This window comes from Lepisma saccharinum, chromosome 8 (assembly GCF_977018435.1).
Source record: "Lepisma saccharinum chromosome 8, izLepSacc3.1, whole genome shotgun sequence".
Lineage (NCBI taxonomy): Eukaryota > Metazoa > Arthropoda > Insecta > Zygentoma > Lepismatidae > Lepisma > Lepisma saccharinum.
In genome coordinates, this window is record NC_139236.1 from 75,635,669 (window position 1) to 75,657,117 (window position 21,449).

Genomic DNA, 21,449 nt, shown 5'->3' on the forward strand with positions numbered 1-21,449 from the left:
TCTAGAGTGGCTGCAACTGTCTCCTGTCTGAAGCAAATTGAAAGCTAAGTTATGACTAACTATCGGCGGTGATCTGCTGCACTTTGGAAATTGTCTCTCTCACTGTGACTCTACTGTATCTGTACCTTTGTTTTTGCCATTTCCGGCGCAACGCTGCAGTGACGGCGGCAGAGGGGGGGGGGGGCAGACACTTACTCCCTGATCGACGACCAGTCTGTCTCCCAGGAATGAATTAGACAAAAAGGCTAATTTGGATTTGGATTTCTGAATGGCATATTTAAGAGTAGATTGAAGGTGACAACTCAACAAAAATCCATAACAGAGGGAGCAAAACGTCGCATTCGACCTAAAAAGCTGCCAATATTTCTGGCAGTGAAGGCCATTCTAATGAACGAACGAACGGTGCAAGCTGTGAGACAGTTCGCCTGATTTTTTTCATGTGAGATGGAAGTGTTTTGTGTCCGGAGCTTTTTGACTGTCAGGATCAAGCAGGGTCGCAGCTAGCGATAGGTAAGTGTTAAGCCTTGGGCTTCAAGGAAGGCTTATAAGGAAATTTATCAAAATTTTGAAATTAGTTCCCTTTTTACGATGAGGTAGAAGTTCTAGAGTGGCTGCAACTGTCTCCTGTCTGAAGCAAATTGAAAGCTAAGTTATGACTAACTATCGGCGGTGATCTGCTGCACTTTGGAAATTGTCTCTCTCACTGTGACTCTACTGTATCTGTACCTTTGTTTTTGCCATTTCCGGCGCAACGCTGCAGTGACGGCGGCAGAGGGGGGGGGGCAGACACTTACTCCCTGATCGACGACCAGTCTGTCTCCCAGGAATGAATTAGACAAAAAGGCTAATTTGGATTTGGATTTCTGAATGGCATATTTAAGAGTAGATTGAAGGTGACAACTCAACAAAAATCCATAACAGAGGGAGCAAAACGTCGCATTCGATTTACTTGACGATCAATTTCAACCTTTCCGCTCCTCTGCTACTTCTATGTTGTTGGTTTCCAAAGGGAAGCACCAGTAACAGGAAATGTCCTAACCACAAGAGAGTGTTTAATCAAATAGGAATGAACTTAATTGCCTCGACGTTGGTTGCTTGAAACATATTAGAAGTGTCAAGATAAAGAAACAAGTCTTACTCACCTCCTGCAAACAATTTGATAATTTTTAAGTATTAATATTGAGTCTGAGTGTCACGTGTTTTAGAAAGGTGGCAAATTAGTTAGATGATTATTATTTTCATATGATTCTGAAACTTTTAAGGGTTTTACGTAATAAGACCCTTCATGAGTAGTTTGTTTGATATTGAAATCATAAATAGATAAAGAGAAACTTGTATACTAAATATTTTTTTAAAAAAGAAAATGTTTTTCATTAAAAATAGTCTTACATTTTAATCGGAGAATTAATCTCCATTGGATTTTATACACTCTTGCCATCTTTCGTGCAGCTGGCGAATCCTGTGGTGATAGAACGACGGCAGGTTAGATTCTACAAACTCTGTAGCCCAGTCTAGTTGGCTGCACTTTTTGACTCGTTTTGACTCTCTTTGCACCGAGGCGTCTAGTTGATTGCAAGATGCAACACTGAGTCGTCTAGTTCGTTGATTTGGAGTCAAGTAGCGTATTTGGTGTCTGCACCGTCTGCACTACCTTCCGGACCGCTGGAAGTGTGGTGTATGGTAATGTGGTGCGTGCTAACTAATCAAACGACCGTTTAAAGCAGCAGACAGGCATTTGTTCAAACTTCTGAACTTGAACACCGCTTTCCGTCTAGTAGGTTGAACGTCATTTCCTTTTCACCACCCTGACACTGAATACACCTGCACTGCACCGAGTATCAAAAAGTGGTTCAACTCTCTTCACACGGCAAACGTTTCAACAGCTCTAAGATATTAAAGATTCATTGTTCTGCGTATTTCAATCACCACCGAATACAGCATCATTTCAAAAAAAAGTTAAAATGAAGTCGAAGCATAACAGCAACATCTCGAAATCGTAATTTATCGAAACATCAAAATTAGCAGAAATAGTAGTAGAATAGCATATAAAAAATCCGCCAAAATCCACCCATAAAATGTCCTGAAAAATCCCAGAGAACTATGGGGGAAATATTTTTAAAAAAAACTCTGAAATGGTACAGTTGACGTTGAAGTTATTGTATTAAAGTGGATGTTACATATGTAAAAGATGTTCTGTTTAATTATAACCTTTTTCACTTCCCCTCCCGATTTTTCCGTAATTGTCTGTGACTTTGCATGGACGGATTTAAGTGTTTCAATTTTTGTTATTTTTAAGTGGTTTCTCTGCTACTTTTGGCTAATCGCGACGATGAAATGTGTGTTGATCAGATGAGTCTGATGAAGGAGCATTCGCAAAAAACACCTAACATGTTATGCCCCGGTCGGGATTCGAACTTGGGAACTTCGGAGGCGAGATCGAAAATCGACCACACGGATTTTTGCCTATTTTTTATATTTGATTCTACTATGTTTTCCTACAAATGTATTAAAATAAATTTCAATTTCAACTTTATCTCTACTAGATTAGAAGAATGAAAGACGAACGCTAAACCCGAATTAAATTACAATCCAAAAAATCAAAAAGCAGGTATTAAAAAACACATGGCGAAAACGAACAAAGAACAGAATATAATCGAAGAAAACGAATGGTGAATCCAAAGTATGACTAATGAAAACGTAAGGAATTTTGAGTAGAAAGGAAAAGAGTATCACCCAAATCACCCCAGCCAAGAACTAAGCTGGCTTTTTTCCCACACTAATCTGAAAGCAAGTCAAGGATTTCTGTTCACTTCATGAATTCTGACAGCTTATCGGGAAAACTTTTGCCGATAAGTCGATCTGGGTGACGTCAGCGCTGAATAGAAAATCTAACTAGTAAAGGCTGTTTGTAGGAACTCCGCAGAACTATGACACTGCGGTTTACCAACCGTTAATCCATTGAGGTAAGGCCATTAGTACAATTATTAACATCAAAAATTAAGCGTGAATTTTGCTCAGCCGAGAAAACTTAAGTAATATGAAACCCGATGGGCGTGAAAATGGCAGTTGCCGTTTTAGCTGCAAACGGTCTACTATGTAAGGATAATGAAAGAAGTGGATATAATAGTCCAAAAGGTAGGTCACTTCTATTCGGTTTATCCAGTTATATTAGTAATACACGAATTCGTCACCACAGTTAACAGAAACTTTCCCCAGACATTTAACCAATAGGACGTCTTCAGTACATAAACTCGTCCCCAATTAATCATTTTCCTTTCCATTATTTTGCAGAAATATTTTGATAACACTCAGTAAGGAGTTAAGTTGTGAGAATTCTCTAAGTATATAATGATGAAACATTTTATTTTCTTATGCGCATGGACTTATTTGTAAAGTAAAATATAATAACAGCAAGTTATTTGGTGGGTTCGAGCCCCACAGGCGCAACTGCTCCCCCCCCCCCCCCGCTCCGAAAGGAAGAGGTTTGATTCGTACACTGACATATTCCATTCCTTTCTCAGGTAGCTACATAGTACCTTGAACAGGAAAATGTCAGCGAATTGTATAACTGACATGATTTTGCACAAGTTTTACGTTACATATTTTTACATATTTGCCAGGATATTACATATTTTACTTACTTGCTCATTTACTTTACATAAAACAACATATTTCGGTAATTTTTTCCTATCTTGATTCTTTTTCCTACATTTTCGATCTCTGAAACATGATGAAGAAAATTTGTAGCTCATGTGATGTCATATTTCATTTCCATATTCTACAATCATTTACGATGTGAAAAGTAATTAATGGTTGACAAAATTGGTTTCTTAAATATGTACGTACACGTTGCTGTACTTTCTTAAGTTTATAAATTTGATACAAATTTTAATTTGAACAACTTGTGTCCTTAAAATTATGTTGAATATGTTCAAATAAAATAAATATCTAGCAGAATTCTTGAAATTGCTTAGATATTCGATTATTATAAATATTAGATTCTTTGATACTATCAATTATTGTTACATATTTGTGTACATATTTTGTACTTTGATATTACATTAAAAGAAACTGGTCTACGAATGAGGTTATTTTGGAACTATTCATGAATATATCTAACTGCGCGTGATTCTTGTTTCTGGCTCTAAATCAGGAATGATTTAGCAAGTTTCTGTTGCACGACCTTGGCAACACTGAGCTTGATTTGTCCGGTGAGATGCTAATTTGACTGAAACCGTGAGAAGCGAAATAGGTCTGTATAAAAGCTTCATTTGGTTAAACAATTTGCTCCCTTTCCGCGTGTGTTTGTGTTCATGTGAAGCATTCTGTGTGCACCCGACTCCACCTTCCCACGTTCTTTTGTCTTTTGGCGATTCACACGCTGTGTGTTGGTCGGTCAGGAGGTCATGGGAAACAAGTAACGACACTCAAAGGGCAAAATATCTTGTAAATAAACATTAGGTAACAAATTAATCTACTTCTCCTGTGAGATTGTTTCGGCTCATGTCTTCTAATTATTCCAGCATATAAACAGTAATACGAAGGAGAATCAAATGAAAACCGCAAAAGTGCCCTTAAAAATAGTTTTTTTTTTTCTTTCTAAGCGTTTGAAAATTTGCAGACACGGTCCTTGACGTCTTTCCGAGCTGGTAGTACGAAGCAGTGCCAGTAAGTGGGTTGGATGTGAGTAACAGCTGATTCAAAATGGCGGTACCACTACGCAGTTGCACCAGGCAGGAACAGCGTGGAGTTATTCGATTTTTATGGAGTGAAGATGTGAAACCGGTTGATATTCATCAGAGAATGCAGACGAAGGATGGGGACGCCTGTCTGTCACAGCGGCAGGTCTACGATTGGTGCAAGAAATTCGCAGAAGGTACGAATTTATTGACTGATGCTCCCCGTCCGGGTCAGACTCAGCGAGTTGTGACAGACGAGTCCGTAGCCGCAGCAGATCTGATTATTCAGGAAAACCGGCGTGTCACCCTGGCTGAAATGGCTTCCTTGCTGAATATGAGCTTCGGTTCAGTACAACACATAGTACATGACGAACTCCGCTACAGAAAAGTGTCCGCCAGGTGGGTTCCTCTACAGCTGACGCAGGAACTGAAAGTCCGTCGGGTTGACGCATGTCAAGAGCTGCTGAGGCGTTATGAAGAGGAGGGTGAGGATTTTCTAGCTCACGTTGTCACCGGGGATGAAAGTTGGGTGCACCATTTTCAACCGGAGACGAAACGTGCAAGCAAAGAATGGCGACATTCGTCTTCGCCGAAATCAAAGCAGTTTCGCAGCCAGCCTTCTGCAGGGAAAGTCATGTTGACTTTATTCTGGTATAAGAAAGGCCCTATTCTGGAACACTACATGCCCCCACGTACGACAGTGACTAGTGCCACCTACACCGACCTTCTCAAGAACCATTTGAGGCCAGCGATACGTACAAAGCGAAGGGGATTGCTGAGTGTGGGTGGTTTGCTTCAGCATGATAACGTCCGTTCTCATTCTGCTCGTGCAATCATGAAAAACATCAATGACCTACGCTTCAAGTGCCTACTACATCCGCAATACTAACCAGATTTGGCATCATCTGATTTCATACATCTTTGGTTCATTAAAGGAGCACCTTGGAGGGCAGAGGTTCAAGCCTGATGAAGACGTCCAATCGGCGGTGCACGAATGGCTACACAGTCAACCGAAAGAATTTTTCTCACGCGGTATCGAAGCACTACCTATCCGATGGCGTAAGTGCATTGAACTGGGAGGGGACTATATAGAAGAATAATGTACAATCAAACATTATACCTGCATTAAAATAGTGGAAAAAATTAATTGCGGTTTTCATTTGATTCTCCCTCGTATAAATATCGTATAAATTTTGTTAATTTGCATTAACGTATTATACACAATCATTGGTGTCCTAACAGAATGGGTATGACTCACAGTAACCAACTCAAAGGCTCTCTTGGTCAAGCGTCGTATCGTCTTCTGGCGTAAGCTCGAAATGCTTTCGTGGTGACGTTAGGCTTGTTAAGTTTACTGTCTTACCATAAACACACTACATTTAGCCTAACTACGAAAGTATTTAGCCTGACGTCATAAAACGAAGTACGGTGCTTGACCAAGATGGTTTTTGTGCGATAAGTGAGACCCCACACGTAATTTCGTTCGGTTTTCTCAAGAAGGTCTCGCATATCGCACGAAGCTCAAACAACTTTTTGATCAAGCCCGTTCTTCGTCTTCTGACGTCAGACTAAATGCTCTGATGATGCCAGATATCCGTTTGCCTGGAAAATTAATAGCCTACATTACAGGCCAAAAGGAAAAATAAATTTAAGAAGACCATAATTTAGAACTACATAATTTGTATTCATGTCCAGATATTATTAGAATAATTAAATCAACAAGACTTAGGTGGGCAGGCCATGTGGCACGAATGGAAGAGGAAAGAGGAGTTTACAGGATTCCTGTTGGGAAACCTGATGGTAAGAGACCTGTAGGAAGGCCAAGACGAAGATGGAGGGACAACGTTGAGATGGACCTAAAGGAAATCGGTAGGGATGGAAAAGAGTATATAGAACTTGCTCAAGATAGGGACAGATGGAAGGCCTGTGTTGCTACAGCCATGAACCTTCGGGTTTAAGAAGGCTAGAGAGTTAGTTAGTTAGTTATAAGACCATATCGCCGATGGAATTATCATTTTTGTAGTCACACAACGGTTGCCCAGATATGCAAGCAGAAGGAGTATTAGATAACCTTTATTCTGTTGAATAACATGAGCAGGTTTGCACTTGAATCTTAATTACGAGCAAGAATGATCTGGAATTTTTATTTTATAATTGCTTGAAAAACTTGGAACAATCAGGGAACTTGTTCTGTCAAAATTAGTGGGAACCCTGTTTATGTTTATATAGTTTAATGCTTTCGCTTCAATTTTAGTAAGTGATACAGTTTCACCAGGCATCCCATGAGAACGAGTTTGTATTCCAGCCTCTTTACTCTAGTCTCTCACATCTGTGAATTTGTCCACCGTTACCTACTGAACTATTTTCTAGCCACGACAACGCAAGCAGCTGTCCCGAGCACAATTGTGAGCAGGAGAGGACTGCTTATGCAACGAGGCTTCAGTTCCAACGTTTCCGCTTTGCTGCTCAACCCTTAAATTCACCGTCAGACGCAGAATTTTCCGAGCATTAACACGGATCCAGTGGAGACATTAGGGGGGTTTTCTCCCGCTGCGTTTTCAAGGAGACTACACTGTAATTGACCACGACTGTCGTTGTTAGCAACCGAGTTGCTAACCACCCTTCTAGGCTGCTGTGTGGACAATTTTTCTAGTAATGGTGGGATTTTTTTTAGTATAAGGAATGAGAAAAGGGGAAAAATTAATGAAAATATCACAGAAACGTGGGAATTTTTTTATTACAAGAGGTGTCTCTTTCAGAAAATACTTTACTGTCCCCCCTTTCCCCACCAAGTGCAGTGGGATGCACAATTACTGCTCAGCAAATTGTCCATGACTATTTCCATCACATTACTTCTTGCAGTCTGTGTTTTTAAGGAATGAATTTTTACATATGATGGTGCAAAGGTTTCCGCCAGCTTGTCTGTTATTTTATTTCACTTCTTTAAGCTCTCTACTGCGTAAAACAAAGAGAATAAACATGTGATGAACAATTCCTCATTGACAAAAACTCATTGAGGCAGTTGTTTTGTTACTCAGCGTAAGATGGCGCTTTCGTCTATCTATTGAAAACTTGGAGCACTACAGGCCTACTTTGATGAGGGAATGGGAAAGAATAATGAAAGAAAAAGTTAAACTCAATAGAGATATGTTAGAGTTAAAAAGCTTCTGGAAGCGCTGTGGTCTTGCTGTACAGGAATGCAGGCGCATGCAGAAAGAGCGATAATAATGACCTTCTGGCTGAAGTTCTGGCTCCGTTTCAGTCGGGATTTAGACCTAATCACAGCACTAGCACCGCCATGACTCACATAACCGACGACGTCAGACAAGCTATGGACTGCAGACAGGCGACAGTTTTAGTTTTATTGGAGTACACAAAAGCTTTCCAGTCACTCGACCATGATATTCTCATTTCCAAGCTAAAATCATTTTTTAATTTCACCACCTCTGCAACCGACTGGATCAAATCCTACTTAACTGGACGTAAACAAAGGGTGGTTTATGATGGCAAGTGCTCGGCGCTATCTGAGATTACTTGTGGCGTTCCGCAAGGAAGTGTACTCGGCCCTTTATTATTTTCTTTATACATTAATGGCCTGCCAAATATCTTGAAACACTGCCGTTATCACCTGTATACCGATAACCTCCAGTTGTACTATTCTGCACCCCCAGTAATTTTAAGCGATGGTATTTCCAAGGTTAATGAAGATATAGAGAGGATTGTTAACTGGTCGCTAGACAATGGCATGTATATTAACCCTAATAAAACACAAGCAATTTTGATTGCTTCCGATAAACTGAAACGTTACGTAGATCTTAACATTCTGCCTTCCATTCTTGTAGATTCGACTCACATTCCATTTAACCAAACTGTTAAAGATCTGGGAATTGTATTAGACTGAAATTTATCATGGTCACATCACACAAGTTCGGCGTGTAGAAAAGCTTTCGCATCTCTGTATTCTATAAGACGCATGGGCAAGTTCCTCCCCACCTCTGTCAAGGCCAAACTATGTCAGTCCCTAGTTTTATGCCATTTAGATTATTGTGACGTAGCGTATTCCAGCTTAACAGGTGAGTCAGCTAGACGTCTGCAGTGTTCAAAATGCCTGCGTACGATACATTTTTAATTTAAAATATTGGGACCACCTATCACCTTATTTTCTCAAATTGGGGTGGCAACGTATGCAAGAAAGACGAACGCTGCACACTCTGATTTTACTTTACAAAGTTCTCAACCTCAAGTCACCTTCCTATCTCCTCTCTCGCTTCCAATTTCTTCACGAATTTCACGATTGCGACACCGATCACGCAGCTCCTCAGTTCTCTTTATCCCCGTCCACAGATCAAACTTCTCCAACTCTTTCTCCGTATCGGCTGTAAGACTATGGAATCAGTTGCCAGAAAGCACTAGAACAGTAGGCTCCGTCGGTTCCTTTAGCAGACGTGTTCGCCACTCTCTTCAGAGTAGTCGTTAGATCTTCCCCTGTCAAGCAGACTAAAAAGCATGTGCAAGTGAACGAATTCTTAAAATACCTTGCAGTTACTTAAATACAATTTTAAATTTTGCATTCTTTCACTCCATATTTAGTTTTTTGTGTATTATATATTTTGTATTTTGTGTGTTATATTCAGGGCTTTAAGACTTGTGTGTATGAGTATAATGTGTGTGTGTGGACCTATGTTAAATGACTTAATGTACTTTGTGTATAATATAGTAATGTATAATTTTAAATGTATGGTTGAGTGGAAGAAAAGGCTTTGAACGGCCTTAACTCCGCCATTTAAAACATTAATAAATAATAATAAATAAATATTAATAAAAGTAACTGAATAGCCTTGCATTGGTATGTTTGGAGTAATTATTGTAAATATTTTTTGAGACCATGTTTTATGTGTCGATCTATATATATATATATAGAGCACGTTGACGAAAATGTTCCTATATGGTGGTGCTATTTTTCTCTTTCCCATTGTTAACTTTTTCCAAACTCCGGTCACGTTACAATTTTTTAACTTGTGGGAAGGAACTCGAAGGAAATAAATTCCGTCACAAGTTGACAATAAAGTTTTTAATATATAACACGTAGTGTATGAGAGAATTGGGTCGGAATCAGTAAATTTACGACCACCGTAATTGTCATAAATTTACAGCTCTTGGTGGAAGATTAATGAAAACATTTCACAAACTGGGAAAATGTTTGATTCAAGAGGTATCTCTTTTAGAAAAAAAAAACACACTAAAGCCACCCCTTTTACCCGAGTGGAGTGGGACGCACAAGTACTACTCGGCAAATTGTCCGTGACTATTTTCATTGCATTTTTTCTTGAAGTCGACGGGTTTTTAAGGAATGGATTTTTGCCAATTTTGTGCAGAAGTTTTCATCCAACTTGTCGGGTATTTTGTTTCAATTCTTGAAGGTCTCATTGCGTAAAGCAAAGAGAATAAACATGTGATAGACAATTTGCTTGGTAATACTTATGCATCCCACTCTACAACATAGAAACTGTATTCTTGCAGGGTAACGAGGCTGTCTGACACTTGCAATCCCATGCTGGATTGTTATTGTACGTTATGGGTCTCCCCGATGGCGCAGCGGTAGCGTCGTCGCCTCGTGGTCCCGGGTAGGATACCCGGTGTAGGCACATAGCGGTTCGGATCCCACTTTAAACTGTAGGTTCGGTCCCGATTAGTCTTACTGTGAATAAAGTGGACTTAAAACACCAACTCAATCAATCAATTATTGTACGTTGTCTTGAGTATCGTTACTGTCTGAAATTATCTGAATGAACATTTCATTCCTCACGTTTCGAATCATAATGAATTAATTATCTAACACAGATAATACTACTTTAAATTATCATCAATTAAATAGTCAATCTATCAGTGGCGTATTCTGAAAATTTGACCTGGTTTACCGCAACAATTCTTAATAATTGTACAGATCATTCCCTGACATTCGCTACGAGACTCAACGGCAAGCTGCCCGGCATCAGCGCTTGTCTTTCCCTGTGAACGGGGTCTAGCGACAGTCGCTAGAGTCGGGTATTAAAATTACAGTTTTCATATTGTGTACTAACCTTGACTACAGAAGGTGTTGAAAATGATGTCCCTCTGCTGCCACACATTCCTGGCATTTGGCATTTACACGTGCAAGTTCGTCTACTGTAATTCTCCCGATTTCTCGTACAATACTCTTTAATAATAATAAAATATCGCGCAAATTCTGGTTATCAAGTGAATCGACCTCGATTTCCGCAGTTACAACAGCTGCCTTATTTTTGTCTTTTAGGAAATGTACCAACTCACGGATGGTGTGCGGATTGTCTTTGTATACTTTATTTCCCCATTTATCTTTCCACTCTTATTCAGAACTGACCCTGTTACTCTTAACTATTTTACGAGCGAATGTCGCGAACCCGTTCACCGGGAAAGACAAGCGCTGATGCCGGGCCGCTTGCCGCCGAGTCTCGTAGCGAATGTCAGGGAATGCTCTGTATATATTTATTATACAAGAAATTTAAATTGTTGATTCAGTTCAGTTCAGTGTATCAGAGCATACAGTGAACTTGAAACATTCTTTGCAAACATAATAATAGTCTTCGAGCCTGTTGATGCCTTGCACTTTCTATAGCCGTAATCTCCGCAAGATTTTGTTCATTTTTGTCATACCCCAGTTAAGCAATTGATGGTAATACATTTTCCAACATGGCCAAGAACTTTTTCGCTCACTCAGTGTGAATGTCACTAAAATAACGACCGGGAAAGCAAAACAATGTGACTCTAAATACGCTCGCTTAACGCTATGCCCAAAAGAGGCATTCGTTTAAAAAATTGGATCAATCCTCGTATAATTAAAAAATAAAAAAGACAAATACAAGTATAAAAAAAGTTCAATACTTAGAAAAGAAAATAATCACTGGTAAAAAGGTAAAGTGTTCCCCTGTGCTTAGCACCACGCCATGAAGGCGTATAGGGGGTGTGGGGGTAACGCCCCACACTTTCTTGATCCGGTCGTGAGTGGGGGTGATGTGATCAGCACCACGCCCCTGACCGCCTTTACCCCCCAGGGTTTCCCCCAGGTACCCATGTTATTCGACGCTGGGCGCCGGGGCCGCTTCCACCGTTAGAAATGTTCCCGGATTTGAACCGGCCGGGGATCGAACCCGGGACCTTGAGCATGGTAGTCAGACGCGTTACCGACTGAACCACCGCGGCCACTGAATAATAATAATCACTGAAAGAGTGGAAAGTCTAATTATCACTATTGAAAGTCCAAATGTTGTCAAAGAGATCCTAAGTAGCAATGAGGAAGTAATATGAATGTTTTAAGTACCTGATCTGATCCCCTAACAAGCTATAGGACAGTGGAAAGTGCATATCGTGGCCTTTATGTACCCATAATTTATTAATGAAACAAATTTACTTTGATTTTGCACGTGTCGCCTTACCACCGTGCGATCTACCCATCTTTACAAGGTTGGAGGAAAGCAGAACAGGAAAACGTTTGTAATGCCGTGGTTAGCAAAAGTTAATCTTATGTATAGGACATTTGTTTCGTCTGAGACACAAGGTTACTTGAGTGAGTGAGTGTTTCCCTATTGCAAGTGTATCTTCTTGGTCTCGGTGGTCTAGTGGTTAGTGTAGCGTGGTGTCAAACCTTTGTATGTTGTTGATTCTTCCATCCGCTTCATAATGACCATAGTCGTTGGATTGAGGATCGGGAAGAAAATTATGGCATACCAGTGGCGGGGCTAAAGCAAGACAGGCCCCCGCCACCACCACGCAAACTTTGGCTCCCCCTAAAACCTATACCAAGACTGTTTGCTTTTAATATTGAGTTTGTTATAAAAATATAATTGATTTTTACGATAGAGGAATAAATTTTTCTTTTTTTCATTTTGAAATGGCCTCGACGGATCGAGTGTGTGAATCTTGTCGTACGTAGTATTGTTTATATGGTTTATACATAGCATTAATTTCTATTTACTTACCATTTCAGCTTTTAATTTTTAATATATTTTATTTACTATTAATTAAAGGAGGGGACAAAACGATCCCTCTTCTTTGGTTGTTCGTGTGTCAAAGCAAGTCTATGTAGCGTGAGAGCTAATATAGAAAGCATGCAAACCAAATGCAAGGGTCCTCTAAGGTGGACATTGCAACGTCCTCCCCACGTGCTCCGCACTACACTAACAACACAGCGCAGGAGTACTGGCACAGGCTGCGTTCTACACACTAAACCTTGCAATTAGGTGGACGGCAAAAGTCTACCCAGATACGCTAACTTTTTGTCAGCCGTAGAACATGGACTCAGAATTATCTCAGGGCTTGCTGGGTGTAAGGAAAGATTATACCAGCTTTATGTATATATATGTTTATTATAATCTTAACACAAGGGTGTCCGTTAGCACACTTACACACGTGTCTTTACCTGAAATCCTTACCATGCGCGTGCATTTACTTGTACCACCCACGTGCTTTTACCTGTACCACGCACGTTCTTTTACCTGTACCACTTTTGGTCTCGAAGAGAAAAGGGGGGGCAGGGAACATCCAATTTATTCCTCGCTGTGAGGCGCCAGGCGGGAGTATGGGGACCTAATTTTATTTAGGGCCTTGGTCGCCGCTGACGTCACGGGTTCCCCTGTAAAAGAGAGTAGGTTGTGCGTAGTACCCCAACCACAGCCGGGAATTGGCCGAAACCAATCGGTACTCCCGAATAACGGGCGCAGGGTAAAAGGATTAAAGGATGCCGCGACACCCCCGGCGTAAGCTGGGAATTGGCAAGCCAACCGGTGTCTCCTATGCAGGGACGGCAGGTTAGAAAGGAAGGTCCGGGTGCTCCCAGACAAGCCGGGCAGGTAGAACCTGGGCACCTATCAGCCTAAGCGAGCGGACCAGGTAGGTAGGTTGCTGCTAGGCTCTTCTTCTTCTTTCTCCGTCCTTCCTTCTGGGATGGCTTCTAGTTCTCAGGCTGGGAGGCCAGTTAACCCTGGATGTTTGCCTGTTGACATCAGGGAGCCAACTGAGCTCCGGGCCTGGCTGCGCTGGCTTTATACTCGCGGTGGCGGCACATTGGTGGTGAAAATTTTAACTACATGTACGCGTTGCTAACTCATTTTTTTACATATAGCAACCTTCGTACTGAGAAACATCCAAGAAGTGACATTAAGAAAACACTAGTGGGAAAATCACTAGATGCACGCGTTAATATAAAGTAATACTGTGTGCATTCAGACAATACAATTAATAATGAGCCTCGCAGGACTCCGCAATTCTAAACAACGAGTTGAACAGTGTAAATTACAATAATTAATAACATTTACTGAATACAACAACCACGCAGGGTCTAATAATAAGCGATACTAATAAACATAGAGGTGGATCCGTTAGCGTTTACAGAATACAGCGACCACGCAGGGTCAAATAATAAGCGAAACTAATTATCGTAGAGGTGGATCCGTTAACACATTTAAACTAAAAGCGTACGCCTCGCAGGGACATATAGCATGCATTCTTCTTAACAAAATATAATATGGCGACCACGCAGGGTCGTTAAATGTGGCGACCACGCAGGGTCGTTACAACATTTTTAAAATTATGATAAAAAATAGTGGAAATGTCCGTTTTGGACAATAAACTACACAGACAGTGCAAGAAAGTACTGGTGCTTTTTGTGTTTCGCTGATAAACAGGGTTGTTGAAGGTCTAGGAATTTTAAATAAATTCAATTACTAGGGACATTGAATTTTCGCGATGCGCGAAATCGCGAAATGTGAAAAAAGATGCAATTTTGAACATTCTGCACGAAACTACACCCCAATGATGAAATATGCATGAATTTTATTCGCGAAGTAATGCGAAATGTGTACTTTTCCACGAAATGAACGCTTTTTCGCGAAATAACCGTGAAATATCATCAAATTAAGTAGAAAACACGCAAAAACCGGCAATCGAGGTTGTGCGCGCAAACTGTCGGTTTGTAACGAAACGTTTAGTTTCCTACCCCTTGCAACTGAAGAACGTTTTATCTTCGATCACATCAGGAAGACGCTGAAAATTTGGATTTCCCATGCACATAATCTCAGTTCGAAAACTTCGCTCCCTGTCAAGCTGCATTCCTTTCTTCCCCCGAATGTCTACTCAACTTCCAGTTTCATTGAACTTGCTAGCTGTAGCAACGATAAGATTAGTCTGTTCCCGCACATCAAGGGAAACAATGGTGTCATTTGTGTGCAGTCATGAATGAATTTTGTTTATCATCATGTGATTTTCAACATGTGTTTGTGTATATGCGGTAGTGATTATATTTTATTTGTTGGAAAGCAAGGATATCCTTTAAATACATACAATGAATAAATCACTTGAGATATGCAATTTAGAAATGAAGTGATTTTGTGTTGATGTTTTCTTTTTGGTTGGACAGCTAATTACTTGTGTATGTGTACAGTATATAAAAATGAAGTAGTTTATCAATTTATAGCTGTTTTGTATGTTGTTTCCTCTCATAATGCAAAAGTGTGTGCATTTTTTTTCCACCGCTGGTATATACCGCTGATCTAACATTTTATTTACCGCTCTCCTCAGGTTTTATTTACCATAAATTTGTCTCCCTATCAATTCCGGTCCAGGAGAGAAAATCGGCAAGCGTAAATGGATTCTGGACCGTAAAGAAAATTTTTATCTCTAAATTATTTCAATTCGGTTCAGGAACCTTTTTTCGGATCAATTTAAATACGGTCCAGGAACCTTTTCAATGAAACAATACGCAACTTGGACCGAATTTAAATTGTGCGAGAAAAAAAAGTTCCAGTTCTGTTGCGGAACCCAAGAGAACCCATTAGAATTTATGGGTTCAACCCTACTGATAAATGCCATGAAACCAACGTGAAATACCTGTCACATTATTTGAGCAAATGACCATTTTATTTTCAACGACAGTGCAGTTTTCGGCTCAAGTCTTGGCAACACTGAAGATAAAGACTTAGAATTACCGTGACAACCAGCCTCTTTTCTTCCGTCGTTGTTTCGTTCGTGTCTTTTGTTATCTCCTGAATGGAAGCAACGAAGTGTTGCGGATGACGGTTGCCGTCTGGCGCTTGCAGATTCCAAGGTTCTTGTCCTGCAGTTTTCCATACTGCTTGCCTGTAATCCACTCCTCCCTCCCGAAGAGTGCAGAAGGAGCTGTTGCTTACAAGATTAGCATGCATCACGTAAGCTGGTAACAATGCAGGCCTCCACAACCAAGTTTATGGTTCATAGGAGTCAATGGCCTTTCTCAAAGGAAATTCCTCGTGAAAAATCAACAGATGGATAATATTCAAGCTTTTCTTTATCTTATTTTCTTATCTCTTGTAATTGACAATTCAGTCTCTTAATTAAGCGCTGGTTGGATGTGGTCGAGGAAGTGCTAAAGAATTATATGTAATTTAGGAACAAGTTTTGAAAGTAATAAATCACATACTTTTTCCATAGAGAAATCATTAGATTTTCTTTGCCTATATTTTTCATTGATGTAGCGAAAAGGCAGGCTCGGTAAGGGTTCGAACCCGCGTCTGCATTTGCTCTATGGAGCAGACTAAGTTTCGAATGTTTTTGTTTTTTTTGCTGACGCTGTTGTACACTCGGCTCAAATAGTACTCCGGCATTTTGTTTATACAGCATATTTGCATAAGATACAATTCAATCTACAAGTGTATCAATATACGCTGTATAAAACACTACTTATTAATAAATTCGTTGACTCTGTACCTGTGTAGAAGTAGATATCATATAGCTAGCTGCATTCTAGGTAGGGGCGGGATACGTCATAAAATATTTAGTAAGTACAATTTTTATCATTTGTTGTTCAAAGACAAATATGCTTACCCGAGTCATTTTAAGGAGTGTTTGCATTCACTACTTTGGTTTCAAAGTTTTTACTGCTTTCATTTGAAAATTTTCTTTTTTCTAAAAAATTTTCTGGAGCGGCTGTAACCCCCTCAGTTCCCCCCTGCGTACGCCCATGGTTGTGTCGAATTGTCTGTCAGAGTTAACTGTTGCATTTGAAACACTGATGACGTAGACGATGAATAGTTTATCCCAGCGGGGAACAGTATATTACCTTATTATGCAAAGCAACGATACGCAATCTCCAAAGACTTTCAAGCCCGGTAAACCAAGGAATAAGATAGTACAAATAGTATTTTCGTTCATTTATTCGTTGCTCTCTCCCCATAGGCAGTTGTTTCAGTACAACCTTCAGGTTTTCTGATCTCACGCCTTAAACTTCATGTCAGCTTAGAATCCACTTAATTGAATATCGTATATGATCTATCTTCTTCCTCGTAATTGAACATCTATCTTCTTTCCTGGATCCTTTCCTTCTTAAAGTCCGCCCACCACGGTTATTCCTGGCTTGAAGCTGAGCGTTTTATGTAAAGGCTGTCATTCCGAACTTGCTATCGGGTGTTCCATTTACAACGCAACCCGGAGTTGGGGATAGTACAACTTTTGAACCGGACGTCATACACACATAATCGTTATACCAAATTGAAGCCTTGTTCATGCATATATTTTTAAACAGGAGAACAATGATTGGCTTCCATTAGTGTCCACGCAGTGTTGCCAGATGTAACGGGAAGTGTAAATATTTTTTTTTACAAAGCATGAAAAATGGCACATAACACACATGTACGGACATGTCGTCGGTAATTTTCAGTTTGGTTAGGTGGATTAGCTCTGCATCTATGGCAGTGAATAAAGAAATGCGCATTTCTACCGATAGGCAATCGGATGAGGCGACTTTAAGTGGAAACTAGGAAGATCGTTGTTTTTAGAAATTAAGACTGTGCATTGGCAACACTGCTGGTGTTTCAGTGCCACAAAATGTGTGTTTCGAAACTGTATACATCATGCAATTACTGAAAACAATAAAAAAGAAACTTGGAAATTTTCATTAAAATAGTTTTACTTACATGCACCTGGCAACCAAGCAATGAGATTAATTTTCACCCGCTTGGAAGGAAACAGAGGAAAGGCGAGTCGTGTTCTCATCGCAGTCAGTGTAGATAGCAGGATGCAAATTACTGGGCGGGAGGGGATGCAAGGGATTCACTTCCCCCAAAAGACTCAAGCATCCCCTACAACAAAGGTAAATTTTCATCCCTGCCAGGGGCGATCACCCCTTCCCCCATAAATAACAGACATTTGTAATGAAAAGAAAACTCCCATTACATTCTAAAGCTTAAACTTCTTCAGGAAGCGAGTATCGTTTCGTACTTTCATACGTAATCACTTCGAATTGCCCGGAACACAACTGCCTATTACGAAATCCAAGGCTCGTCATGGAATGTGCCCAGTTTATACTCAACAATATTTTAAGTATTTGCTAATTTTTGCCAGAAGTAGGTTAATATATGGACGTCCGCAGGATTTTTTCAGGTAGAATCAAGCAAGGTATTTTTGTCCAAAAGGGGAGCAAACAAGTCACATTTTCCCCCTTAATATTCCCTCCTCAAATGACAGTGCTTCAGTTTGAATTTATCATGCTCCTCCAACACCTTTGCAATAATATGTGTGGGGTGTAAGGAGTGTCCTTCCGGTAAGGCACCCAAAGCCAACCTCACTTCCTCGCAGTAGACCTCGCTAACTGCTTCTTGCAGGCTAACGAGGCTCTGGCACCTGGATCCACAGTCAGCAATTCTCTGTGGAGTCGTGCTGTCCTGTGTTCGTCCTTGTGTGTGCCGAGTGACATTTTACGGCTTCAATTTTAACCTAGGTAAGGAGGGTTTAATCCTTAGAGACTGTACAGTTTGTCTTGTTAAGTAATGAATGAATGAATTAGTTTTACAAATTAAGGAAGGAAGTTTTTAACAGGAATATTTTATTTAGTTTTATGCCTGAACCACGCGGAACTGGATATCCAGTAGGAATGGCCTAGTTGGCGCTGGACTGGCTACATATTTGCTAGTTTTCGCCTCACACGATACTTGTTACACCGTACTTGTTGATAGTCTTTTGTTCCCATAAGACATTGCGCAGAGCAGACAATCTGTAATGATGGACGAGCAATTTGCAGAATGTTGTAGGAGAATTACTACTTTTGTGCTTTTATTGAAAATTGAAAAAGAAAAGTATGGACTAGAGATTGGCTCTTCGCATGATTAATTCATATATTTTTTAAAAAAATCAAACATTTAATTTAATGCACTTGTAATAATAAGGATTTTCATTCTCGGCTAGTCATATTTGTCACGTACACATCTCATCGCTTTGCATAAATACCTAAATATTAATGAACTGAACACGAATGCACTGCACGTCATCTCTTTCGTTTTTGTTTTATCGAGAAACTAACAAAAACAGCCAACACTCGGAAACCACAGACAAAAAACTCCCCTTTGCAAACTCACAGATTATCTTCGCATGGCCAAACTTTGCTCTGATTGGCTGTTGCATAGAATCCAGTCGAGGAAAGCCAGCAGCAATTAGAACATATCCTATTCCTCTAAACCAGTCAAGCAGCCAGCCAGGCAGCCATCACATCCGGGCAGGTAGCCAGTTCAGCGCCAGCTAACTGGATCCAGTTCCGTGTGATTCGGCCTTTAGTTAAAAGATTAGCCCAGTATTGTGACCAGCAAAAATAGCCTGTGTGATGAAATGCCCATACTATACAAATCAATCAATGAAATTACATGTGTGATATACAGTGGCGTACCCAGGATTTTGGAAAGGGAGGGGTTAGGCCTAATTTTTCCATCTTTTTGTGCCTTTCACGTTCTTTTTTTTTAGGAATGCTGGGCCAAAGGGGAGGTATAACCCCCCCCCCCCCCTTGCGCACGCCACTGGTGATATATATAATTTTTGATTGACCTTAATTGCAGGAAGTTTAACCATGATGAAGATAAATCATAAATATAAGAATTAGATGATAGAAAGAAACTCCCATATTGTGGCCGGGACATGAGCCGAAGCACAATCTAAGTCGAACGCTATCGTGTGTTTCTTGTCTGACAAAAAAGTTCCCACTGAAATCCAAATTGTTTTCCCAGCATAGGATTGACAGGTCATTGAAAGTAAGTGGTTACATTTCCCAACAACAAAAAGTGATTCCCGCTCGATTTCTCATTTTCTCGACTGCTTGAAACCAGTTTGTTGGACAACGCGCTGAGGTTGGCACTCACTGGACCTGTTTACTCTGAAAGTCATGCAATAAAGGATTTGAACGTCAACTTCTGCAACCTTCGTTCGTCCTTACTTAGTCGCAACTGCAACTTTCTCTTGCATCGTCCGAAGACGTCAGAACCACTTTCGCTCAGGTCTTACACAAGTTTTAGATATAATATATCAGTACATACATAACCTTCCTTTCTTTTAATTGCACCTCGTTTCCTTCTTTTCGCTTTTCAACTATTTTTCAGAATTTCACCTTCCTTTGTTAGGCCTGGCATTATGTTTTCTGCTTACTGTCTTTCTTGATAATTTCTTTATCTTTTGTCTCTCTTTCTCTCTTGCGTTTTTATTCAATCTCTCCAGTTTCTTCTATTTCTCTTCTTTCTCTCGTTCTATCGATTCTTTAACTTCTCATCTTTCCCTCCCTCTTTTTAACTTCTTTTGTTTTCAATCTCCCCATTGTTTGTAATTATTTTCTTTCTCCTTTATTATTTCTATCGTTTATTTTACTTCTTTTTTCTCTCGCTTATTTTGTCTTCTTTCTCTTTAATTTGTTTTTCTATCTTTTTAACTCTTTTTCTTCTCTCTCGCTTTTTCTTTTCTCTCTCTCTCTCTCTCTCTCTCTCTCTCTCTCTCTCTCTCTCTCTCTCTCTCTCTCTTCGGCGCTTACCCCACTTCATTAATTTCGCTTCTCTCCCCTCTCTCTTTAAACATTTCTATCTGATGACTGACGTCACGAATACGTTTTTTTGGTTTTAACCATTCTAAGAAATTGATCTCTGGGCATCCGTATTTCAAGTCAGATTTGGTGGATTTGGTATTTGAAGTCCGATTTATGCACAGAAAGGCTAATCGCGACTGGACCTACAGTTTAAAGTGGGATCCTAACCACTATGTGCCTTCACCGGGTATCGAACACTGGACCCCTTGATTACTGCACCATCGGGGAGGCACATATTTCAAGTAAGAGATCGTAGCTCCAAATAATAAAAAAAAAATGAAAGCTTTTTTGTTGCAGCGGTTATGTGTGGTTCACGTTGATAATAAACAGACACACGCAGGATATGAAATTTGGAAGTGTAAGTTTCAAAGAGATATTTTAGAATGATCAGTCCTGAGGGTGGTTCCAGGGTCTTCATTTCTCTGCTGCTTTCAGAATTTATATCCGCAGCGGCCTCTTTGAAGTGAAATCTACCGCCGCGGTTATTTCCTTCCTTTCTTCTAATCTCGTGCTTGTCACATGAGTCGGATTTTAGGTTTTTAACCTATTTTTTTCCTTTGCAGGTAATTAAGAAATAACAAGTTACATCAGCATTTCAATAAAAAAAACTCAACAGCTGATAATGTATTGTAGTGCCTAAAATAACCTATTTTGCTTGTTAGAACCTATTTTAGGTTTTTATGCCTATATCAAACCTTTTTTTAGGTTTTTATAATTTTTTTTAAGGTTTTACATTATTTTTACATCACACAAAGGTATTTGTTCTGTTTCGTAATGAAAAAAATTCCATGACTAACTTGTTTGAAACATACTTTCTGCCGATTTCCCTCTCTCTATGTCCATAATGTTTTTTGAAGCTCTAAACAAAACAAAGTCTGGCGCCACTGTTGCCT

General features: G+C 40.0%; 2 protein-coding genes across 2 annotated transcripts in view; both read left to right on the forward strand.

Annotated features, from left to right (window-relative positions):
* The first annotated feature begins 368 nt into the window (after positions 1-368).
* Oatp26F (Organic anion transporting polypeptide 26F) overlaps positions 369-21,449 on the forward strand; it is a 288,753-nt gene continuing 267,672 nt past the window's right edge. Inside the window, exon 1 of the mRNA XM_083126966.1 lies at positions 369-510. The gene's annotated coding sequence lies outside the window, so the exon portion shown is untranslated. The remainder of the gene's footprint in view (positions 511-21,449) is intronic.
* On the forward strand, positions 4,705-5,568 carry LOC145991844 (histone-lysine N-methyltransferase SETMAR-like). The gene has a single exon (XM_083127887.1). The coding sequence runs from the start codon at positions 4,705-4,707 to the stop codon at positions 5,566-5,568; it is 864 nt and encodes a 287-aa protein (XP_082984013.1).